We start from the raw sequence: 26,536 nt of genomic DNA, 5'->3' as shown, positions 1-26,536 counted from the left end.
GCTTGGTCAGATTTAAGTGAGTTATTTCTAAAAATTACAGGCCTACAGTATAAAACGCCAATTTCCTTGCAAAATAAATGTACCGCTTTTGGTACGTAATTCCAGACAGAATCATACCGCCAGGGAGGTTAAAAACAAAAAGGATTTTCCTTTGTTTTGTTTCTGTATATTTCTCCATGAATTTGTCTATGTCAGCTGAATCAGCAATTTTAGTTGCCTGAAATTGTTCAAGTTGTTTTGACTAGTTTTAGGGAAATGAAAATAACGACTCATTGTTATCAACCATATAGTGTATACTTACTCTTTTTAAAGAGAAGCAAATAGTTGTGGTTAAAGGTTTTAAAGTAGAACTATGGGCAAGATTTTTTTTTTTTTTTCATTTTGGATATAGCAAGGGAGGGTTATAACCCCTGTTTTTTTTGTAGCCATCTGTGCCCCATTGTGCATCATTTCTTTACTTCCTGCACCATAGCCAAACAGGAAGTGAGAGGAAATCCCTGCAAAGTAAGGGAATTCCCTGGGGATCCCCAGGTCACTAGAACTAGTGTCCCCATTGGAAGATTTCCCCTCTATAACTTTTCTGGGGACAACAGAAGAAAGATCAAAACTCATCTCTTTTGATGTCAAAGGAGAAAGGAACAACGAGCGCCCAGAGGCGATTTAGTTTGCATGTGCTGCGCTATATAAATTCTTCACTCACTCACTCACAACCCAAAATTTGGGATTTTCTTTTAGTTTTACTTTCGATGATAAAGGTAAACAGGACAAATAGAAAGATTGAATCTCCCTCACGGTTCCACAGAGCCATGAAAACTGACAGGGGTTCTAATCTGTTTCCACTCTATCCAAAACTAAAAAAAAAAGTGTTGCCTTTTGTTATACTTTAAACAGATAACTTAGATGTGTTTTTACTGCAGAATAGGTTATATATTTAAAATGTAGCATTTAATACAGGGCAGACCCATTAAAAAGCATTTTCAAAGCACTATGGGTTTTCTAAAGCAAGAGTACAGTAAACGTTGTAGCCTTTCAAACACACTGTATTGAATCCTTAGTAACAGGTGCACAGAGGTATGGGGGTACTCTTCTCACGCTTCCATTTGTGTATGTACATTTCAGCTTGAGCTTCTGAGCTTTGTAAACAAGGGTCTTTTTTCAACACAGTTGCTGGAAAACATGGGACAATTAGCTGAGAACTTTACCTGTGGGCTGCATGTGAAAATAAATTTATGTGTACATATTTACCTTTATTTTCAAAATGTTAAATAATATATAAATAAATATAAAAAAAAGAAAATATATACAATAAGAAAGAAAAAATACAAAACCACTGTACATTCCCCTTGAATTCAGTGATATTCACATTTATTTGGATCTTTAGGTTATTGGCATTGTTGGCATTGATCTTCGGGTAACTGAAGTTGCACTCTGCAAGTGCAGTAGCTCCAGATCTTAGTAAATGAGTAGAAGCTTCACTTTACAAAGAATACCAATCACATGCAAGGATCATAAAAAACAGCAATTTTGCTTGCACATGATTGGATGATGAAAGTCAGTACAGCTCTACCTCATTTACTAAGTTCTGGCGCATTTGCACTTGCAAAGTTCAACTGCTCTTTGCAAAGTGCACAGTCTATTTGCCTTTAGCAAATCAACCCCTGTGTGTCAATATATCTAACAGGTAACAATCTAAAATATAACAATATAATCAAAATATTGAAGACAATTGAGCAGTCTTTTTAAAGTTAAAGGGGTTGTAAAGGTTCTTGGTTTAAAAAAGAAACATGTCATACTTACCTCCGCTGTGCAGTTGGTTTTGCACAGAGTGGCACCGATCCTCCTCTTCTGGGGTCCCTCAGTGGCGCTCCTTGCTCCTCCTCTTCTTAATGGACCCGTCAGAGAAGCACTGTCCTTCGTGGACACACCTGTGGGCACGCTCCCGTGTCCTGCTTCTGCGTCTTCTCACATAGAAGGCAGGACTCGCCCCCCTGGCACCTGCATCATTGGATTTGATTGACAGCAACGGGAGCCAATGGCTGTGCTGCTATCAATCTATCCAATCAGGACACGAGACACCAACCAGAGCTGGTGTGCTCGTTCCCGTCGTGGGAAACACAGGGCTCAGGTAAGCATAACGGGGTCTCGGGGGGAGGGGACTGCTGAGCGACAGAAGGGGGCTGCTGAGCGACAGAAGGAGGGTTTACAACCCCTTTAACCTGCCGCTTTTCACATATGGGGCAAACGAACTGGTTATTTTTACAGCCAATCTGCTAATACTTACCATCCCCTGTCACCTGAGCCCTTAGTAGGAAGCCCTGTGTAAACTTCACATTGCTCTTTGTGAGAGCTAAGGTCCTTCCCCTCTCCTCAGTGAGATAGTATTCAGACCTTGGCATTGGCTGCCTAGTATAAGGAAGGAAAGAAGGCTGGCATGCCCAATAATGCATGAAAGCACCAGGTATTTTCAAGGGGTCCAATTAATAGTGTCAAAGAAGGTTGGCTTTATAGAAAATCCATTTACTATGTCTCAGGCCTCGTACACACGACCAAGAAACTCAACAGAATCCATCAAGAAACTTGGTGGGAGAGCTTTTTTGCCGAGGAAACTGGTCGTGTGTACGTTTTTCATCAAGGAAACTGTCGAGGAACTCGACAAGGAAAAAAGAGAGCAAGTTCTCTTTTTCCTTGACGGGAGTCTCAACTTCCTCGTCGCGTTCCTCGTCGGGCTGGTTTTCAACTAGATACTCGAGCGTGTGTATGCTAAGAAACCCGCGCTTGCTCAGAATAAAGTATGAGATGGGAGTAAAGGTAGCATTTGTAATGGAGAGAACACATTTGTCACGCTGTAACAGACTGAAAAGTGCAAATCGTCTCTTACCAAACTTTTACTTAACACGCAAACACATGAGATTAGCAAAAGCAGCCCCAAGAGTTGTGCAAGTGGAATCGAACTTCCCCTGCCGTCCTATGTGTTGTAGTCACCGCGTTTGAGAAGAGGAGATTTTGTCTTGACCGTGTGTACGCAAAGCAAGCTTGTCGAGTTCCTCGACAGCCTAACAAGGAACTCGTCGAGGAAAACGATGTGTCTCGCCCGACGAGCTACTCAGTCGTGTGTACGAGGCTTCATTGTCCTACTGAACCCTTATGGTGTAATGTCCTTATTTCCCACAGGATTATACCAAACCAGACTTGAGTAGAATTTGTGAACTTTTTGACTTTATACCAGTTGCTGTGTTTGCTGAAAATCTTTTGGTATTGTTTTCACTTGTTGCCTGCAATTGCTCTTTAATCTGTACAGCCAACCATGTGAATATATCCATAGTTTTAAGTATTTCCAGCGGTTGTTCAAATGTTAGCACCTATATTAGGAGTTTTTTTAACTATTGAGTGTACTTCATTTTAGGTGTTCGCTTGAATAGTCTTTTGGGAAGAAAGGGCAGTTTAGAAAAAATGAACAACTACTGGGACGTAGGTCAATTCTTCAATGTGAGCATGCTGGCCAGCGACATCGGAAAAGCTGTACAGGCAGCCGAACGTCTTTTTAAGCTGAAACCTCCAGTCTGGTAAGCCGTTATAAAAATGGGTTTGGTTTGTAGACTACAGTATACATTCTAAGATACTTACATTTTTGCATTTCATTTTAAACCTTTATGAGAAAGTTCTAAAATTTGCCACAGATGAATCGACATTTGGCTGTTTCAGCAAAGACTGGCCAAATTTTGATCCAACAGCCCTTCCCGCTCAACCGCTATTGATCCAACAATCAACTTGCGTTTAACGGGAGTATTCAAAAATGTTTTCTCGATCAGCGGGCTGCAGCCAATCGGCTGCAACAGTGATCCGTATATTCTGAGGCCCCGTACACACGACCGAGTTTCTCGGCAGAATTCAGCCAGAAACTCGATCGGAGCCGTATTCTGCCGAGAAACCCGGTCGTGTGTACACTTTCGGCCGAGGAAACCGACGAGGATCTCGTCGGGCCAAATAGAGAACATGTCAGTAGAGGAGTCCCTGCTGTCAGAATACGATAGCCTTAGTGCACACAAGTTAGCTTATCCTGATGTTGCTGCAGTCTCCGTTAGCTTCAAGAGCCATTTATCATCCTTAAGGCTGGTACACACTACTAGATTTTTTTCGTTCAACCCAGGCAGTTGAATGAAAAAAAACTGACAGCTCTGGTCAGAGTCATTGTACTAAGTAGCCGACGTTAGCACAGCAATCTCCCCCCCCACTGAGCTATTAAGTTCTGACAGAGGGACCCCACCCCTGCCAGAACACTCCAATCAGCACTCTGAGTGCCTTACACACGGGCCAAATTTTGTTGAACCTGCTAAAGTCGCCCAACATTCAGCCCCGTGTGTATAGGGCTTTAGGCTGCCCATAGATGGATCATTCTCTTTCGATCAGGCATTTTTTTTCCAACTCCTCGGCTGTCAAACTATATTATTCAGAGCTGCAGCCAATTGCCTGCAGCCCCCGATCGAATTAAAAATTTCCAACATTGATAAATCGCTGCAGAAACTAACTCCGGAGTTAGGATAAAAAAAAATATATGTGCACTAAGGCTGGCCAAAGATGGATTGAAAAAAAAAGAACAGATTCCCCCATTCACACAAACAGGGTGGATGGAGTAATTCTTCTTGCTGTATTATTGTATTCTGACAGTGGTGACTACTCTGCTGTCAGAACACACTGATCAGCATTGCAGTCTATTGGCTGCACCCCTCTGATCGAGATTTTTTTTCCAATTTTTCTATTTGATCTACTTCTGTCAAGCAGAAATGGCATAGATGGATAAAAAATCAGCCAGTCGCTGCTGCATCTGTAACTACTCTGTGCAATGTTTGTGCACAGAGCAACCTCGGTCCTCCTCTTCTGGGGTCCCCCACCGGTAGCTGTCCACTACTCATTTTCTCTGTCCGTCCCATAGCAAATTGCTTGCTTTGGGGGCGGACATGCACACTTGATCCTGAGCTGGGCTTTGTGGGTCTGCAGACGCACATAGTGCGACTCGACCCTGCCCCTGCTGTCTGCTCGCAGGTTTTGACAGCAGCAGGAGAGAGAGGGGAGAAGAGCTGCTGTAGACGGGCGCAGAGCTAGATCGAGATTGGGCTCAGGTACATATTTATGGGGCTGGGGTAAAAAACTTTTTGCGTTTATAACCACATTTAAAGAAGACTCTGTATTATACTCAAGTAAACAAACTTTACTGGTAAATCAAAACTATTTTTGTTAACAGTTCTACATAAACCATTATTCTTAAATGGACAATGTTCACTTTGCCTGCCAGGTACCTAAGATCCGTGGTACAAAATCTCCTTCTGATACAGCGATTCAAGAAGCTCAACACGGAACATTCCCCACGGCAAGACAGGCTGAATTTCTGGATGGACATAATTGTGGAGGCAACAAAAGAGTCTACAAATGGACTCAGATTTCCGGTAAAGAAATATTAACGTTCTGTGATGATAAAATTAAAAAATAAATTACAATTTTGTAACCTGATTTTTTATTTTACCAGTTGTTTTTTTTCAAGTGAAGGCAGATTTTGCATTTTAATATCAAAATATGTTTATTTGGAGGTGGATGGTAAGGGGCAGTAAAAGCCCAAGTGAAATGGTTCTTAAGGTGAACCGATCCATTAAGAATTTGAATTATTGAAAGCCTTTTGTATGACAAGCAACTGACCTTTCATTATACTTCTAGGTTCTTGTCTTGGAGCCTACAAAGGTTTATCAGCCCTCATATGTATCTATAAACAAGGAGGCTGATGAGAGAACCGTTTCATTATGGCATGTGTCCCCTGTGGAAATGGTAAGATTCAGATTTGTATTTTGATATTAGTTTTTTCCAGTTACTATCTGGTGGCCAGTGTCTTTTTTTTTCTATTCAGCCTGCTGCTTGAGTGAACACATTTCTTCATCTACAGAAACTAGATGGATATAGGGCTCACTCCTCCCCTGCAGCTTCCGGCTTCTCTGCCAGATTTTGGTGCTGTAGGGGAGCCACAGGGGATTTAACTTAGCTAACAGATCCCCTACCGCTGCTTCAGCTCCCCACCTTACTGGACCCTCCCTCACCGATTCCTGGCATCCCCTCTCATGCAGCGCTGCTGTCCAGTGTCCCTCCAGTCCTTCCTGCCAATTTCAGCTACTGCAGGGGAGCCTTTGGGGATCAGTCTTCCCCCTTCCCATGATCCTTGTCCTGTACTGCACCCCCCCTCCCCGTTGCAGCTGGGGTGAATGGGGGCTGGTAAACATCTTGTGTTTACCAGCCTCTTCCTGAATGAACATGGAGCTGTTCATTGATCACTGAAGCATAGTAAACATCATGAATGAATAAGAGCCTCTATACAGAGACTTCTAATTGTTTATCTGCAGTGCAGCTAAGACAGGGAATGGGGATTCTATGTCCTCAGTCTCTTTCTCTGTTAAAAAAAAAAAAAAAAAACATCGGGGGTCCGTTTAGATATCCCTGAACTTATGCTGCCTGCGTTTGGGCTGTGCACTCGCACCCCCGCAGGGATATAAGATTGGGGGCAACAATTGCATCTCTGCAACCGCTGTGTCTTAATTGACATGAATAGGACTGCCTTTACAGGAACACCTGTGAATCCCTGTGCGTGTTAATACAGCCCTCACACGGGTGTATACTTTAGTTCACCCCTTAGTAGAAATTTTACAGGAATTTTGTAAGTTATGTTTATGTGTGCTTTGATTTTTAGTGTATATTTAGTGAAAACAGTGATTTGATAAGCATTTGTGCAACCATTGCAGGCATAGAAAAGGGTTTGTACTGGGGGTCAGTCTGTGCCCCAGTACAATGCCCCTAGATCCGTCTGACTTACTTGGGGGGATTGTACTGGGGGATAGACTAACCTGCAGGGGGATTACACTGGAGGACAGATTGACCCAAAGGGGGAATGGATTATGCTGGAGGACAGACTAAGACCCGGTCGGGATTATATTAGGGACAGATTTACCTAGGTGGGAAGAATTATACTGGGCGACAGAATAACCAGGGGGGGGGGTATTATACTGGGGGAAGGATTATACTGAGGCAGAATGACCTGGGGGATTACACTGGGGGGGCATATTGACATGGAGAAAGGGAGGGATTATATTGGGGAATAGACTGACTTAGGTAGGAAGGATTATACTGGGGGACAGACTAACCTGGGGGGAGGGGGGGTATTATGCTGGGGGACAGATTAACCTGGGGACAGGATTATACTGGGGGACAGACTAACATGGGGGGGGTATTATAATAGGGGACAGATTGACCTGGGGAGAGGATTATTCTGGGGGACAGACTAATCTGGGGGGGGGGGGGTATTATAACGAGGGACAGATTTGCCTGGCGAAAGGATTATACTGGGTGACAGACTAATCTGGGGGGGGGGGGGGTGTATTATGATGGGGACAGATTCACCTGGGGAAGGATTATACTGGGGGCAGACTGATCTGGAGGAAGGGAAGGATTATACTAGGGGACAGACATACTGGGGGAGTTATATATAGAAGGGTGCAAACGAAAACGGCCTAAAGTTGCACTTCCGGCGCCAAAGGACTAGGTAACTCAACCCGAGTGTGTTAGAGGTGGAGACAAACAGATGTGGATAGTAAAAGCAAAGTATGCTGTGAAAAAGTTATGCCAGTGATGACAGATGACATAAACTATGTGAGCAGCTATTTTTTAAAAAGGTAAAAACCTTTTCCAAGTATATAACTAGTAGAATCAATAAACGTGAACAGGTGTTCAAACTGATAAAAACAGCGCTAATATGTGGATAATCATCCAAATAAATAAATAAAGTGGTGAAAACCTGAATGGTACTGATGGTGTGGAGGGTGATCTATAGCTGGTATAAGTGCACCTGGCACCAGATATTGCACCAATATTGTGGATGAGTCGGCCATTGGACGGCCATCCAATCGTATCCAGGACACAGCTTACCATCGCATCCGCAGCACCAGCGCGGCCCCTGTGGACGGGAGGACGCCAGTGAGAAGCGGTGAACTCGTTTGTATTGGCTTTTATCATTCACAGTCACTGTACGGGCACACACTGGGGACTTGTCATTTAACCTGGCAAATGGGCTGTTGTGTAGACAATATTATACCATGATTATGCTGTTTTTTTTTGTCTCCGCATATGACCCTGCTCGAGTGTTAACCCTTACAGTACCAGTTTGATCTGAAGGTTTGTTTTTTGTGGTAAGCACACATCCCATTAATTGTTTGGGACTCATCCACAATATCTGGTGCCAGGTGCACTTATACCAGCTATAGATCACCCTCCACACCATCAGTACCATTCAGGTTTTCACCACTTTATTTATTTATTTATTTGGATGATTATCCACATATTAGCGCTGTTTTTATCAGTTTGAACACCTGTTCACGTTTATTGATTCTACTAGTTATATACTGGGGGAGTTGTTTTATTTAACCACACCTCTTAAGCCCCTTCCACCATTAACAGAATTTGGCCACACCTACTATTCACCACAGCCCATTACATTTTGGTTTGCCTCAGATTTTCCTAATAATAGCCCTGGCAGAATGAAAACCATGCCCACTCTTCACTGAGGCATAACACATATGATGTTCACTGATTTCATAAAACACCCCTGAATTTGCTGCTTACCTTTTTAGATGCTGTATTCTGGACCTTTCATCAAGGAAAAATCCTAGGTAGTTCTCATTGTTTATGAGGGGGCTGGGCCAAAATGAACCCTGTCTGTACTGTGCAGGCAGATCTTCATTTGTAGGGGAATTATACAAAATAAAGTTGAAGTTACGCTTTAATATAAGGACAGGGCAGCACTGGATCACAGTGAATAGCATCCAGCCTGGCACAGCACTATACTACAGGAAATATACTTTATTGTGTTATTGCGCACATGGAGCACAAATAGAAACTCTTATTATATTACCAAGACTCATGGGTGTGTGACTGCTGGCTTATTTGAAATCTATTATGGTTTATCACTGAAGCCTTCAAGAAAAGGTTCTAGTGAATAGTCATATTGACGTCAAAGTGTCACCATTGTTTCTCGATACACTTTAGTCTGCTGAATAGGTAGGGGTTATATGACAGCAGAAAATACTTGTCTTACTAATCCAGTTTCTTCTTTCAGAAAGGGATTCATGAGTGGAACTTCACTGCTTCTTCTATAAGGGGTATAAGGTAGGGAAACTTATACAATTATTTGACATGATTGTTTTCTCTGCAGTATTTATTGTTTATGTTATGTTTAAAGTGATATTAAAGTCTTGTTTTTTTTTGTTCAACCACTTAGGCCCCGACCATTTCGCTGGCCAAAGACCAGGCCACTTTTTGCGATTTGGCACTGCGCCGCTTTAACTGTCAATTGCGTGGCCGTGCGACGTGGCTCCCAAACAAAATTTACGTCCTTTTTTCCCACAAATAGAGCTTTCTTTTGGTGGTATTTGATCACCTCTGCGGTTTTTATTTTTTGCACTATAAACAAAAATAGATAGACAATTTTGGAAAAAAAATCAATATTTTTAACTTTTTGCGATAATAAATATCCCCAAAAAATGTATAAAAAAACATGTTTTCCTCAGTTTAGACCGATACGTATTCTTCTACATATTTCTGGTAAAAAAATTGCAATAAGAGTATATTGATTGATTTGCGCAAAAGTTATAGCATCTACAAAATAGGGGATAGAATTATGGCATTTTTATTATTATATATTTTTTACTAGTAATAGCGGCGATCTGCGATTATTATTGTGACTGTGACTTTATGGCGGACACATCGGACACTTTTGACACATTTTCGGGACCATTGTAATTTTTACAGCAATCGGTGCTATAAAAATGCACTGATTACTGTGAAAATGACGCTGGCAGTGAAGGGGTTAACTGTTAGGTGGCACAGAAGGGGTTAAGTGTGCCCTGAGTGTGTTTCTAACTGAAGGGGGGATAGGCTGTGTGTGACACGACAGTGATCACAGCTTCCAATTACAGGAAGCTATGATCACTGTCCTGTCACTAGGAAGAATTTCCCCCTTCTTCTTCACCGTGACAAGGAGTCACGGAGCTTGCACACGTCCGCGCGTCCACAATGCCGATTCTTAAAGGGGACGTATATATACGTTCTTTTGCGCAGCCATTCTGCCAACGTATTTAGTCGTGCGGCTGTTGGCAAGCGGTTAAAAATAACAAACATGTTATACTTACCTGCTCTGTGCAGTGGTTTTGCACAGAGCAGCCCATATCTTCCTCTTCTCGGTTCCCTTGCCGGAACACCTGGCATAGAATGCATTAAGATAAAAAAAACTACTGCCTTTAGAACAACGTTTTTTTTATTTAACTTTATTCCTTTTTCAACGTCTACACCTCTTCTGCAAAAACTTTGCACTGTTCACATTAGTCCATGCCCATGCAACGGTCTAAAGACTAGGGGCCGGATTCAGATACATTGGTGTATCTTTCCGCGGGGCGTAACGTATCTCAGATACGTTACGCCGCCGTAAATTAGGGCGCAAGTTCCGTATTCAGAAAGAACGTGCGCCCTTAGTTACGGCAGCGTAACGTCTGTGGTCCGGCGTAAGCCCGCCTAATTCAAATGGGGATGATGTGGGCGTGTTTTATTTAAATTCACTGTGACCCCACGTATTTGACGTATTTTACGAACGGCGCATGCTCGAAATTACGCCGCAAATCGTCAATGCTTTAGACGTGAACGTAACTTACGTACAGCCCTATTCGCGAACGACTTACGCAAACGACGTAAAATTTTCAAAATTCGAAGCGGGAACGACGTCCATACTTAACATAGGATACCCCTCATATAGCAGGGGTAACTTTACGCCGGAAAAAGTCTAACGTAAACGACGTAACAAAATGCGCCGGGCGGACGTACGTTTCTGAATCGGCGTAACTACCTAATTTGCATATTCCTCGCGGAAATATACGGAAGCGCCACCTAGCGGCCAGCGTAAATATGCAGCCTAAGATACGACGGTGTAAGACACTTACGCCGGTCGGATCTCAGGGAAATTCTGGCGTATCTAGCTTTCTGAATACAGAAAGAAGATACGCCGGCGCTTCGTAGCACTTACGCGGCGTATCAATAGATACGCCGGCGTAAAGGCTATTTGAATCCGGCCCCAGGTTCGACTTTACATAAAAACTAATAAATACACATCTTTTTGTAGGTAAAAGAATGGGCATTTATTCTTTTTTTAAACCAGGGGCCTGAAAAGCATTGCACCCACAATCAGGTGCAATGTCAGGCTCCTGCACACACTGCCTACACTGTACAGGCAGTCATTGCAGAGCTGTGTGCACCCATAGTTCATTCGAACTACAAGTTTGTTTGCTGTGATGGCAGACGGTACTTGTATATTTGTTCATGGAAAACTGTGAATGAATGACACGGCGGGGGGAGGAACCCCTGCTTGCAGTCACGGAGGAAGAGGGGAAATAGGGGGAGAATGAGCCAAAGCTGGAACATGTTTCATGTTCCACAAAAAATACAGTGAACTTATCCTTTATTAAATCTTCTGTCCTTATCAAAGACAAGTCAAGTAAGCTGTCCAAATGTTTTTTTATTGGGGGAACAAACCTATACCAGCAGATCATGCAAACTGCAAACGTAGAGCCCTTCTGGGAGCTGGACTTCAAAGCGAATCTGCTAAACAGTTACCACCTATACATTGTGCTTCCCTTTTAGTGTATATCTTTATGTATTCAATACAAGTAGGGATTGCCAAACAAAGACAGGAAATGTTATAAGTAATAAAATGTCTGTCATGCTCAAACAATTCCTGGAAGAGTCCATTGTAAAAAATAACACTTTTATGTACCTGACAGTCCTCTGCCTCGCTGTGTTTACTTGTTGAATTACTCATAACGTGATCTGTTTTATATTATACTTATGCCACACATTTCTGACCCTATCAGCTGTAAAGGTTTTAGGATTGGGACTAATATGTATATGTACCGTATATACTCGAGTATAAGCCGACCCGAATATAAGCTGAGGCACCTAATTTTACCACAAAAAAATGGGAAAACTTATTGACTCGAGTATAAACCTAGGGTGTCCATCTGCATGCCTCACTGTGCCTCACTTTTCCTCACTGTGTCCATGTGCATGCCTCACTTTTCCTCACTGTGTCCATGTGCATGCCTCACTGTGCCCATGCCTCACTGTGCCCATGCCTCACTGTGCCCATGCCTCACCGTGCCCATGCCTCACTGTGCCCATGCCTCACAGTGCCCATGCCTCACCGTGCCCATGCCTCACATGACTAGACTGACGTTTAACATTGGAGTCTATGGAATGGGTGCCCGGCTTTGAAAAATCAGTGCTCCCCAGCCGTAAGTCCCCCAAACAACAAACTTTGCACACTTGTAGAGGAAAAGTGGGGCTACGGCCAGCTGGTACCGGGTCCCCAAAGCCCAGGAGATCAGGCGCAAAAAGGTGACTCGAGTATAAGCCGAGGGGGGCATTTTCAGCACAAAAAAATGTGCTGAAAAACTTGGCTTATACTCGAGTATATACAGTAATAGGTTTTAGGAATGGTATTTTTAGTGCAGACATAGGGTCGAGTTTGTGAAAAATGAAGAGTCAAAGACTCTGGGTCAGACTTTGTAGGTAAGATGGACAAAAGTATAATAAAAAAATGTATTTTATTAATAACGAATCGCTCACAAACAGATCAAGTATAGAAAGAGTTAAAAAGCATACATTGAACACAGAAAGATACATAAAACTATGATGTGAACAAAAGGTTGACACCAAATGGACAGCAGTGAGGTCCTGTGAGTCAACGCATTTCACTATTTTGCTTCATCAGGACACACTTGGGGATGATCGAAAAGAACAGGCCTCACTATTTATGATAAAACACATCAGTCAGACATTGTATACTAATAACATACAACAAAATATACAAAAAAACATCCCCAATCATCCCCAAGTCTGTCCTGACGAAGCGAAATAGCGAAACACGTTGACTCACAGGGGCTCACTGCTGTCCATTTGGTGTCAACCTTCTGTTCATAACATCGTTTTATGTATCTTTCTGTGTTCAATGTATGTTTTTTTAACTCTTTCTATACTGGGTCTGTTTGTGAGCGATTCGTTATTAATAAAATACATTTTTTTATTATACTCTCTTCCATATTGCCTACAAAGTCCGACCCAGAGTCTTTGACTCTTCATTTTTTCACAAACTCGATCCTATACGGATGTGGCTTTAGGAGTGGTGTTCTATTTTTTGCAGACATAGGGTCCTATTACATGGGGCATACGCCACCTGCGATCCGCTTGCTCAACAGGGAATCTCTCCTTTGTGGGCGGTCAGATGTAAATGGCCCGTCTGTCTGTTTACACCCAACTGCTATCTGATCTGATCCGCTAGATCAGGGGGTCCTCAAACTATGGCCCTCCAGTTGTTCAGGAACTACAATTCCCATCATGTCTGTGAATGTCAGAGTATTACAATGCCTCATGGGACTTGTAGTTCCGCAACAGCTGGAAGGCCGTAGTTTAAAGAGCCCTGCACAAGATGGATCCCTATCCATCAGTTTTTAGTGGATCGGATTGGATTAGATGTTGGCGGGTGTAGACGGACACCTGTCTGTTTACACCTGCTGCTCCATAGAAGAAAATGGAGGTTCCAATTTGGTTCTACTGAAAATAGGACAGACAGACCCGATCGGAATGTTTGCGTAAAATGGTCCATAAATGGATTGAAATTTGGACAGTTGAGCAGGGACCAGGCCAATTTCAATCTGTGTGTCTCTGTTCCTGTTCAAATGAAGTCGATCATTAGATCGACATCTGTCGACTGGACAAGCTGGAAAAGTCCTGCATTTAGGCTGCATTCACACCTAATGCCGCGTACACACGGTCGTTTTTTGTGATGAAAAAAAACAAAGTTTTTCTAACTTCATCATAAAAAACGACGTTGCCCACACACCATCGTTTTCTGAAAATGCTCTAGCAAAGCGCGGTTACGTACAACACGTATGACGGCACTTTGTTCCATTCAAGCTCCCGTCTCATAACTTGCTTCTGAGCATGCGCGGCTTTAAAACATCGTTTAAAACGTCGTTTTAGCCCACACACGATCATTTTTTATGACACAAAAAATGACACTTTGAAAAACGACATAAAAAATTTAAGCATGTTCGAATTTTTTTTTTGGTGTTTATTAGAAGACAAAAAACGATGTGAAGCCCACACACGATCATTTTAAATGACGTTTTTAAAAACGTCGTTTTATTTCATCACAAAAAACGACATGTGTGTACGCGGCATAAGTGTTTTAAACTTGTGTGGTTTTTACCAAGTTTTTGCCGCAATTTTGTTCAGGTCACCAATGTAAAAGGCAGAAAAACACCTGTAATCTTCCCCAAAGAAGCTTATGTTCTTTTTTGAGCTTAGGGCGTTTTTCAGGCATTTTGCTTTAGGTGACAAAACGCTCAGATATGAACAGGTGCCATTGAAATGAATGGGATTTTGCTTGTTGGTTTTTCGGGCATTTTTTCGGGCGTTTTTACGAGCGTTTTGTGAGCTGAAAACACTCAGGTGTTAATGCAGCTTTAGGGTACAGTGTCCTGGCGATGGGGCAGTGCCGGCCCAAGACATTGTGCTGCCTGGTACCAAAAATGAAATGCTGCCCCCCCCCAAAAAAAATTACGCCCACCAAAATGCCCCTACGTCCATTATTTTATATCATGATAACTAAAGTGGACCTATCATGGCTCTATACATGTATATAGGAGTATAAAAAGGACCTGTTATGACTCTATTCATGCAATTAACCCCACAGTGGAGCGGAGAGCGAAACAGGAGGAGCGGTCGGGCGGCAATTAGCCCCACAGTGGAGTGGAGAGTGGAGCTGGCGGAATGGGATGGCGTGCAGGCAGGAAATTTGCTGCCCCCCTGAAAGTGCTGCCTGGTACAATGGTACCATCGGGTCCCATGGTAGGGCCGGCCCTGCTATGGGGGATCCATCCAACTCACTTGTGTGGAAGGAGGAATCTGCTTGTTTTCTTCGTTCAGCCCTGTGACAATAAATACCATTTTGTAATCTCATCTGCTATGTGGGAGCTGGTAATTCAGTTGTAGATACAGATATTACTGTGGATTTATTGAATGCAAATAGGTAATTGACCTTGCAAGGGAGGTTGCACTTTGAAAGGGAAGTTGCCCCAGAGCTTATTGAATGTAGGGAAGTTTCACTTTGTTTTCACTTTTGCATGCACATAGATTGGATGATGAAAGTCAGCAGTTTCTTGTAATTTACTAAGCTCTGGGACAATTTCCCTTGCAAAGTGCAACTTTCCTTGCAAAGTGAACAGCCTATTTGCCTTTAGTAAATGAACCCAATAGGCCCTGGGACTGTCTTCCTAATCCTTATCTACACGGTGGGTCACTGGCATGTAACAAGCACAATTGTATCAGGTATTCTGACATTTCAGTGGGAGAAAGCGCATTCCAAGTCAGTAGTCCCAGTCCCAGAGCTTTCACATTCAGCAATGGCAACTCTCATATTTATATATTGGCAGCTCCCCTTAAATCTTTCCATACACATCCTAAAATGTATTGAGATCCAGACTTGATTGATTGCTTCTTTGCTATGTTAGATTACGTCACCTTTCCAGTTGCTGCTGGAAAATATAAAGTTTAGGTTTTAAGCCTGATTTTAACAAGTTCCCTAAGAGTCCTTTCACACTGTGCCGCCCATAGCGTCGGCGGTAAAACGCTGCTATTTTTACCGCCGACGCTATGGGCGGATTTGCGGCGCATTTCGGCAGCTAGCGGGGGGAGGATTTACAAGGGTTAAAACCACCCGCAATGTGCTGCGGTATAACTGCGCTGTCCCATTGATTTCAATGGGCAGCAGTGGAGGAGGAGCGGTAAACACACCGCTTCAAAGATGCGGCCAGCAGGACTTTTTTTTACCGTCCTGCTAGCGCACTGCTCCAGTGTGAAAGCCCCTCGGGCTTTCACACTGGAGTGAATGGGGACAGATTTCTAAGGGCGTATTGCAGGAGCTATTTTTAACGCTATAGCGCCTGCAATACACTCCAGTGTGAAAGGGGTCTAAACCTTTTACGACTCAAAGATATAGAATTGTTTTTGGAAGTGCGGACTGTCATCCCTGGCTGTACAGCAGTTACTGTATGTGCTTTTTTTAGGTCCTAGCACTAGTTTATATGATTTTCTGTGGTGAACGATTGTTTTCTGTAAAACAATGGCGTTAAAAGGTGCGTCATTATTGGAAGCCGTTCAGGGCCACATAGATCCTTTGTGATACGTGGGCACACATCTGTATAAACACACATTATTCTCTTGACTTGGCATCTTAAGATTATCTTTAACAGGAATCTATACCATACAGTACTTAACCACTTGCCGACCGCCTAACGACGATATATGTAGGCAGAATAGCACAGCTGCGCAAAGCAACGTACCTGTAAGTTGCTTTGAATTTGCTGCTGTGCGGGCGGGCGTTAGCGCACTGATCGAATGTTGGTTTTCCACCATGACTGACAATAGCTGGTCGTAAGTTAAAGCTGATCCGTACAGGATATGTAGTTTATTTACAGGAAGTGTCAGATCTTACACTACAGACAGAGAACATGTAATAACCTGTGCAGTGTTGTGCGGCATGCCCTTATGTTTGAACACAAACTGAAACTTCTGACACTGGAATGTGAAGATTGTCTCTACTATATGCTGTGTGTACAGGGCAACAAATGACACCATGGAACACTACATGATCAGTGCACATCTTATGCAGGTGAAAAACACAAAGTGCAGGTGGGAAGGTCTATAATACCTTTAAATCATTGGTAGTCTCTCTGATTTTGATCATTTTTTTTTATATTGGTTGTATTGTGGCAGTAACTATTTGTCTTGTTTCTAAATAAATGGAAATCTGATTACTTGTCTATATTTTACAGCATATCAAAGTTTGATGAACGTTGCTGCTTTCTTTATGTTCATGACAATTCAGACGATTTTCAGATATACTTTTCCACTGAGGATCAGTGTAATAGGTGAGTGTAAGTTGGAATGAAAATATCTGGGGGCAACATTGCATTTTAACCTTGGTTTATATAATGAAGGCTAGACTTCAAACAACTAAATATATATTTGAGTCACAAACGGACAAGTAAATATATACAGTTTATTGAATTAGAGTCTGTAAATAAGGGGTCTCAAACTCAAATTACCTGAGGGCCACAGGACAAGTTTTCATATCCCATGGGAGAGCATTCAAACTTTCCTTTCCCCCAAAATTGGTGTCAGCGGGCGCACTATTAACCCCCCAGCATTGGTGTCAGCGGACACAGTATTAACCCCCATCACTGGTGTCAGCGGACGTACTATTAACCCCTATTACTGTTGTCACCGGACGTACTATTACCTCCCAGCATTGGTGTCAGCAGACGCACTATTAACTCCCAGCATTGGTGTCAGCGGACGCACTATTAACCCCCCAGCATTGGTGTCAGCGGACGCACTATTAACCCCCATCACTGGTGTCAGCGGACGTACTATTACCTCCCAGCATTGGTGTCAGCGGACGCACTATTAACTCCCAGCATTGGTGTCAGCAGACACACTATTAACCACCAGCATTGGTGTCAGCGGACGTACTATTAACCCCCATCACTGATGCCAGCGGACGTAATATTAACCCCCATCACTGGTGTCAGCGGGCATACTATTACCTCCCAGCATTGGTGTCAGCGGACGCACTATTAACCCCCCAGCATTGGTGTCAGCGGACGCACTATTAATTCCCGGCATTGGTGTCAGCAGACGCACTATTAACTCCCAGCATTGGTGTCAGCGGACGCACTATTAACCTCCCTGGCGGTATGATTCTTTCCGAAAAAACATGCTGAAAGCGGTACAATTTTTTGCAAGGAAATTTGGCGTTTTATATTGTAGGCCTGTAATTTTTAGAAATAACTCACTTAAATCTGACCAAACAAGATTCTAATAGGCATCCCGGGTATGACATTTTTTTAAAAACAAAATTATAAATTATAATATAATAAATAATTATAAATAATTATAACAAATAATAATATAATTATAATAAAAATTATTCAATAATGTAATCAAATTAAAATCACTGAAATTTGCTCAGTTGCAGAATTGTCGCCGTCATTATTTTTTTTTTTTTATGACGAATTTCCCCACAAATCGCTATCGCACAATTCTGCAAGTGATTATAATTTATTATCGCTGTTTTTTAGCTGATCTAAAACTATTTTTGACATAAAGGGACACTTTTGGTTGCTATGGACAATCTACAGTTTGCAGGGAGAAAGAAACGTTTTTATTATATAAAATGACATGCATGACACAGGACAGACCACTAGGGACAGGGGGGGTGTGTTTTTTTTACATACAGTACTGTAATCTATAAGATTACAGTATACTGTATGTAAGGTGTTTGTTTACGTTTTTGAATTTGGCGCCGTTCTCCGTCCCCGTGCGTCGTAACGTCGCAAGGAACGGAGATCGGCGTCACACGGAGGCACTATGTGAATCGAGCGAGGTCCTGCTCGCTCACACAGCGCGGTGGCATCGCTGGATCCAGGGACAAGGTAAGTAAAAAGTGCCTGTGGATCTAGCGAGGCAAGCCCGAGACTGACTCGGGGTTACCGATCGTAGCAGGAAAATCTAACCCCGAGTCAGTCTCGGGAACACCGCCAGGAAGGTTAACTCCCAGCATTGGTGCCAGCGGATGCACTATTAACCCGCAGCAATGGTGTCAGCGGACGCACTATTAACTCCCAGCATTGGTGTCAGCGGACGCACTATTAACTCCCAGCATTGTTGTCAGCAGACGAAGTATTAACTCCCAGCATTGGTGTCAGCGGACGCACTATTAACTCCCAGCATTGGTGTCAGCGGACGCACTATTAACTCCCAGCATTGGTGTCAGCGGACGCACTATTAACTCCCAGCATTGGTGTCAGCGGACGCACTATTAACTCCCAGCATTGGTGTCAGCGGACGCACTATTAACTCCTAGCATTGGTGTCAGCGGACGCATTATTAACTCCCAGCATTGGTGTCAGCGGACGCACTATTAACTCCCAGCATTGGTGTCAGCGGACGCATTATTAACTCCCAGCATTGGTGTCAGCGGACGCACTATTAACTCCTAGCATTGGTGTCAGCGGATGCACTATTAACCCCCAGCATTTCCACCTACACTTTAAAAAATCCCCTCACACACTGCACAAATACCCCCCCCCCCTCACACTAAACAAATACCCCCTACACTGAAAAAATTCCCCCACACTAAACAAATACTCGCTCTTCACAAATTTCAATCCCAGTCACCCAACTAAGGACTTTGCTCATCCTCGGTGTGATGGCTCACTTACCTCTCCTCCTAGCAGTCAGCTGGTGGCCTGATCTTCTGCCTCAGAGTCCTCTCCTCCTGTCAGGTCCTGGCTTCATCACAGGCCTAGTGGCAGGGGATGGATGGGACCAGGCCCTTCCTCCGCTTTGTTCTTTCTCTGCTCTCCTGTGCTATGTCTGTTTTCCTATGCTGGGCTGCAGCAGCATGCAGGGAGAAGACACAGGATATGGAGAGAGAAAGCTCCCAGCCGCTGCGCGCTGCCACATGTGACAAGGAATAATTTAGGGGGGCGATCGTTCCCGTAGAGGCACCACTTCACCTGACATTACAGGCACTATGATGTCCCTCCTCTGCGGCGCCTGCGTGCGGTGCATCTGCCCAGGATCAGCCCTGCCTGGGGGCCAATTGTAACCGGTCCGCGGGCCGGTACTTTGAGACCCCTGCTGTAAATAGGACTGTGATGCACACTGATGAGGTCATCTCTGTGACTTCTTCTGTCAGCATGTTTACAGAGTTAGATTGATAGCACTATGCAAAGAACTAGGGTCCAGATTTGGGCATAGCCCCCTGTAGTCCCTGTGCCAGGGACTACAGGGGGCTAAAATCAAAACAGATCCAGGTACCTGTTCCATTTCTGTGTAAAAATGCATGAGTTTGATTCTGATTGATGGCCGAGAAGTAACTCCAATTATTAGTAAGAACACTTTTAGACAGAAGGCTCTTAGTAGTTTTTAATGTACACATAAGTAGATAAGATGTTTTTTTTCCCCCAAGGATCATGATTAATAATGATTTTCTAGCAATGATGAGTTGGCTTTACATTTGTTGTGTAAAAATCAATGGAATTGATTCAGTGCAAGTGTTTCTCATGGAGAAAAAAAATCTATTAAATGCAATGTAATTAAAGTGAGGAATATACGCTTTTATCCAATTCTACTGCTGCACTAACGGGTATCATTAAATCACTGTTGACAAGATCCAGTTTCAATCAACTACCATTAACCTGGGCAATTTAATCTGAGTGTATGTCAAAATAATATAGAGCTGAATTCATATACAAATGTCAAATTTTCTGGTAAAGACATACTTGGCCTAATCACTTTTGGCCCCCTGAACCTTCCCTTTATTCACTGAAAAGTGATGGCAGAATAAGAACAAATGGTCCATTGAGTCTGCAAATTTTTTTTTTTTATTTTGTACATGTTTTTTTATGTATTTATCTATGTTTAAAGCCACTCAGGCCCTGTACACACGATCAGTCCAAACTGATGAAAACGGACTGAAGTTCAGTTTCATCGGTCCAAACCGACCGTGTGTGGGCCCCATCAGTCCGTTATCCTTCGGTCCAGAAATTTAGAACTTGCTTTAAAATTGAACTGATGGACTGGTAACCGATAGGTCAAAACCGATGGTTAGTACGTAAAAGCATCGGTTTCAAACCCGGGCGTGTTCAGAATCAAGTCGACGCATGCTTGGAAGCATTGAACTTCGTTTTTTTCAGCACGTCGTTGTGTTTTACGTCACCGCGCTGGACTCGATCGGTTTTTGAACTGATGGTGTGTAGGCACATCAGACCATCAGTCAGCTTCATCGGTTAACCGATGAAACTGAACTTCAGTCCGTTCTCATCGGTTTAGACTGATCGTGTGTACAGGGCCTCACTGTTGTTTAAAGCGGAGGTCTGGCGACCATTCAATTTTCTTTTTTAAGTCATTTAATTACTTTCCCAATCACATAATAATACTCACTGTTTTGGTGTAATATAGCATCCGCTGTCCGTTTTCGTACGTAAGAAGAACTTATAAAATGTGATGATGGACGTTTCCATCTTGCTTGTGTGCATGTGAAGCCCACAAGCACTGATTTCCTGGATGCGGTGAATGCTGAACTCCCACTCCCGTGATTTCGCATGGCGGCGTTCCGCACTGACTCTTGGAAAAAGCTGTATAGGAGTGATAGACAGGAAGTAACACTATAAACTGAAATGACAAGGTATTTACAGCGCAAAAAAAATTATTCTTGCGGCATTTGAACTAGCCCGTACGATGTACCCCATACTCATTCACATAAGGTGGGGGGGCCAGGATCTGGGGCCCCACTTATTAAAAGGGGCTCCCAGATTCCTATAAGCCCCCCGCCAGCCAGGGTTATCGCGAAGGGTTATCGCAACTAACTGCCAGGGTTATCGCAAAGAGGCCCCCCCATATTGAGGGCATGCGGCCTGGTACGGTTCATGAGGGGGGGCGCGCTGTGATTCACGCTCAAGTCGTGTCCAAGTCGCCTTGCAAAGTCGCTTTCAAAATCGCGTTGCCCCTATGTGAACCGGCTCTTAGGCCTCGTACACATGACCGGTTTTCTCTGCAAAAACCAGCAAGAAAACTGCTTCTTGCCGACATTACCGTTTGTGTGTACGAGGCTTTCAGGTTTCTCGTCAGGAAATCTGGCCAGAATCTCGACGAGAAAAAAAGAGAACCTACGCTCTTTTTTTCTCGTCGAGATTCTTGTCGGCCTGTTTCCCGACGACAATCCCGAGAGTGTGTATACTTACCTGTTGCCGTGGAAACCCGCGCATGCTCGAAATGACTTTGACGCATGCACGATAGCTTCCACGTCATAGGAAGGGTGAAGCAAGATGGTGGCGACGGCATCCAATGTGACGAGCGCATGCTCGTTGTACGCGATGACATCACCGTGTTCTTTCCTTTCAAGAGAACCGCAGTTCTTTTGAAACGAGAGTCTGTACACACGGGCGGCAAGAGATTCTTGCCAAGAATCTCGTCAGGGAAAACAACGTTTTTTTCTTGACGAGATTTTTGCCCGTGTGTACAGGGCCTAAGAATAAACAACAACTAAAAAAATTCACATTACCAAACCTTATTAAGTAACCTTATTTAGTAAGCAGCCTGCTTTACAGTGTCTTTGCGGGCTATGATCGGTCCCAACTTCCCTCCGCAAGGCTGAGACTGAAAGTTATTTAACATGGATTACACCTTCTCTATCTCTACAAACTGAACATTTTCCTACTGTTTGTTAAGTATTTCCTTTAGGTATGGTGCAGTATTTTTATCTTTAATTGGCAATTAAGCATTTTACTCTTCAGATTGGTTCCTAAATAAACTGCAGAAATGAGTAACAACAAAAAGGTTTCTCCTAACAAAATGTTTTTAAGAGCTAAATGCAGCATCTCTTATATCTTTAACGTATGTTATCTAATGTTTAATGACCTTTAGCTGTATACATTATTGATATTCCATTTTAAGAAGTAGTGTTAATGCATATCTTCTGTCACTACCAGGTTTTGTAGTCTTGTTAAAGAGATCATCACGGATGTTGTAGGCAGCACTGTAGAGTTGGAGGGTGAGGCAGATGGAGATACATTAGAGGTAAGTGCAGCTTTATATAGAGATGGTTTATGGACATTACTTGGTAACCTTTTTTTTTTTTTTTGGTGCCGAAACCCGGGAACGAATGTAACATCTTTTTACGTACATTTCAATATGCATACTTTATGAATTTTGTCAACGTTATTTTCTATACACTTTATAACTGAAGTGTATGAGAATATTCCTTCTTGCCACCATATTGTTCCTTTCAAAGTCCACCTGCCGCATACTGTATACACTTCATAGTCATGTAACTTGCAAATGTCAGCTAGTTGCCAAAATGAAATTACTAGTACCCAAGTGTCCTTTCACACAGGTGTCATCAGTTCAGTCATGTCTTTTGAAAATAAAAATAAATTCAATACTAGTTACACCAGTTTATATTAGTTTACACATCCATCTTCACTTCACTTCAGTCTATTTCAGTTCAGTTTACATCAGTTTTTTTTTTTTTTTTTAGTTGTTGAAGAAACTAGTAATAGGCAACAACAGTTTAAACAAAAAATATGTTTCTTATACATATGGGACGTAAATGGACGACATCCGTTTACATCCATTTACGTTCCAAAAAAAGATGCAGACCTTTTCGAATTTTTTTCTGTAGACAACAATGGACTCGGATATAAATGGTTGTAAATGGACGTGTGTCTGTTTACATCTGCCTGTCCATAGACATAAATTGAGGTTTAGACCTCGTACACACGACCGAGGAACTCATAGTAAATGAAACATCGTTTTCCTCGACGAGTTCCTTGTTAGGCTTGTCGAGAAACTTGACAAGCTTTTTTTGCGTACACACTGTCAAGACCAAATCTCGTCATTCTCAAATGCAGTGACGTAAAACATGTATTACGGCACTATATATATAAGGTGAAGATTGATTCCACTGGCGCCACCCTTCTGAGCATGTGCAGGTTTCTAAGCATACACAGCCTGACGAGGAACACGACAAGGAAATTGAGACTCCCGACGAGGAAAAAGAGAACTTGTTCTCTTTTTTTCCCATCGAGTTCCTCGACAGTTTTCTCGATGAAAAACATACACATGACCGTTTTCCTCTGCAAAAAAGCTCTGCCACCAAATTTCTTGATGGATTCTGTCGAGGGAAACGGTCGTGTGTACGAGGCCTAAGTTCTGACCCATCTAAAAAACAGAGAGGTGGAATGCCCATGTGAAAGGGCCCTATGGTTTGAAGTATTTTCATACATAGTGGTTCAAGTTGCAGCATTTTACTACAACCCCCACCTCTACTCATTGCTAGTGCTATAGCTGGCATGCCGATCTTACTGGAGAAGTTAGGTATTGTTTTAGTTCACAAATGGGCTTGAAGAGAATAAATCACTTTTAGCTTTTAAAACAAACTAAATATCGTTCTCAAAATTATTGAAATGGTGCAGAGTTACCTAAGGAAGTTTTACTTGGTCTATCTGAGTCAGACAATGTATATTGAATGTCAGAGGTCAGATGGTACTTAAAGTCTAATGCCGCGTACACACGATCGAAAATTACGACAAGAAAAGTCCGATGTGAGCTTTTGGTCGGAAATTCCGACCGTGTGTAGGCTCCAATGGAATTTTTCTGTCGGAATTTCCGCCAAGAAAAATTTAAGAGCTGGTTCTTGTTGGAAATTCCGATCTTCTGTATGCAATTCCGACAGAGAAAAATCCTAGGCATGCTCGGAATCAAGTTTAAGCATGCTCGGAAGCATTGAACTTCATTTTTCTCGGCTCGACGTAGTGTTGTACGTCACCACGTTCTTGATGGTCGGAATTTGGTGTGACCATGTGTATGCAACACAAGTTAGAGCCATAATTCCATCGGAAAAAAATCCACGGTTTTCTTGTTGGAAATTCTGATCGTGTGTATGTGGCATAAGGCTAGGTTTACACAACTGCGGCTACGATTTGATCCAAATTTCAGTTTGACTATGTAGTGCGAGTTGTTTGCATTCTGGATTTGGTTTGCATATTCTATGGTTGAAAATCATGATGGAATCGCACCAAATTATCACATGACCCATTTCCAAAATTGCACTATGCTGTGCTGCATTGATGTGAATAGGCTCCATTGAAAACAATGTGATTTTCATTGTCATGTGATTCTGTGCGATTCAAGTCGCACCTGAAATCATACTAGTGTGAATCAGGCCTGACCCTTCAACTGCCTGACCTTACATACTGTCACACAATTCCTCTGCATGCATCAATTAATGCATAAGAGTATGAAATAATAGATCTCCATCCCTTTTTACATGACTTTATCCACATGTTGATGTCAAAGCTATGTTTGATTTTCTGTATTTCAAATATTTCTGTATTTAAAAAATGTTTACGAAATGCTGTGCAATTTTTCAGTATGAATATGACTATGATGAAAATGGCGATCGAGTAATCCTTGGCCGAGGTACTTATGGAGTAGTATATGCAGGCAGAGATCTCAGCAATCAAGTCCGTATAGCAATCAAAGAGATTCCAGAGAGAGACAGTAGGTGAGTTCTGAATGAACCCACTAAGTAAGTGTTGGCTTGTGCTTGTTGTAAACAACGATTTTAATACCAGAGTATGGGATGTAGAAGTGAACCATATTCTGCTTTCCAGAAATTGGCCTTCTGGTAAAATAGATTGAAGGGCTTGATCATTTCTTTAATATTCACTTAACACTAAATATTAGTAAACCCCCCTCTTCGTATGGTACTGTGCAATTTGTCTGTCCACTTTGTTTTTGCTCCGCCTCCTATAAAGTGACTAACTGCCCCATATGGTGTAGTGCCTTGCAGCACTTAGCGAAAGAAATAGTTTGTTTGGACCAGCTTGGTCCAAACAAACTAAAAGTGACTAGAAACCTGGAGATCAGCTTTAACCACCCTGGCGGTATGATTCTTTCTGGTTTTTGGTGCTGAATGCGGTACCATTATTTTGCAAGGAAATTTGGCGTTTTACATTGTAGGCCTGTAATTCTTAGGAATAACTCACTTAAATCTGTCCAAACAAGAGTCTAGTAGACATCTCGGGTATGATAAATTTTGAAAAAGAAAATCATAAATTATAATATAATAAATAACTATAAATAATTATAACAAATATTAATATAATTATAATAAAAATTATTCAATAATGTAATCAAATCAAAAACACTGAAATTTGCTCAGTTGGAGAATTGTCGCTGTCATTACTTTTATTTTCTTATGACGAATTTCCCCACAAATCGCTATCGCTCAATTCTGCAAGTGATTTTATTTTATTATCGCTGTTTTCTAGCTGCTCTAAAACACTTTTGACATAAAGGGACACTTTTGGTTGCTATGGACAATCTACAGTCTCCAGGCAGAAAGAACAGTTTTTATTATACAAAAGTACATGCAGGGCACTGGGCAGACCACTAGGGACAAAGGGTGTGTATTTTTTTACATACAGTACTATAATCTATAAGATTACAGTATACTGTATGTAATGTGTTTATTTACTTTTTTGAATTTGGCGTCGTTCTCCGCCCCTGTGCGTCGTAACGTCGCAGGGAACGGAGATCGGCGGCACACAGGGACACTGTGTGAAACGAGTAAGGACGCCGCTCGCTCACACAGCGGGGATGCATCACAGGATCCAGGGACAAGGTAAGTAACTTTGCCTGTGGCTGTTGTGAGGCGATCCCGAGTCTGGCTCGGGGATACCGCTTTTGGTAATGAAATCTTACCCCGAGCCAGACTCGGGAATACCGCCAGGGGGGTTAGGAACCCATCCCCATCAAATCATTCCCCACATCT

General features: G+C 42.6%; 1 protein-coding gene across 1 annotated transcript in view; it reads left to right on the top strand.

Moving 5' to 3' along the window:
• The window catches only part of MAP3K15 (mitogen-activated protein kinase kinase kinase 15), a 245,839-nt gene that overhangs the window by 151,433 nt on the left and 67,870 nt on the right, over window positions 1-26,536 (top strand). The window contains exons 9-15 of the mRNA XM_040338224.1: window positions 3,404-3,563; window positions 5,291-5,441; window positions 5,707-5,814; window positions 9,143-9,192; window positions 16,965-17,060; window positions 22,689-22,776; window positions 25,131-25,264. Of these exons, the coding sequence (XP_040194158.1) occupies window positions 3,404-3,563; window positions 5,291-5,441; window positions 5,707-5,814; window positions 9,143-9,192; window positions 16,965-17,060; window positions 22,689-22,776; window positions 25,131-25,264 (787 nt within the window). The remainder of the gene's footprint in view (window positions 1-3,403; window positions 3,564-5,290; window positions 5,442-5,706; window positions 5,815-9,142; window positions 9,193-16,964; window positions 17,061-22,688; window positions 22,777-25,130; window positions 25,265-26,536) is intronic.

The sequence above is a fragment of the Rana temporaria genome, chromosome 2, assembly GCF_905171775.1.
Source record: "Rana temporaria chromosome 2, aRanTem1.1, whole genome shotgun sequence".
Lineage (NCBI taxonomy): Eukaryota > Metazoa > Chordata > Amphibia > Anura > Ranidae > Rana > Rana temporaria.
Note: the sequence above shows the minus strand (reverse complement) of the source record. Positions and strands in the feature narration are given on the sequence as shown.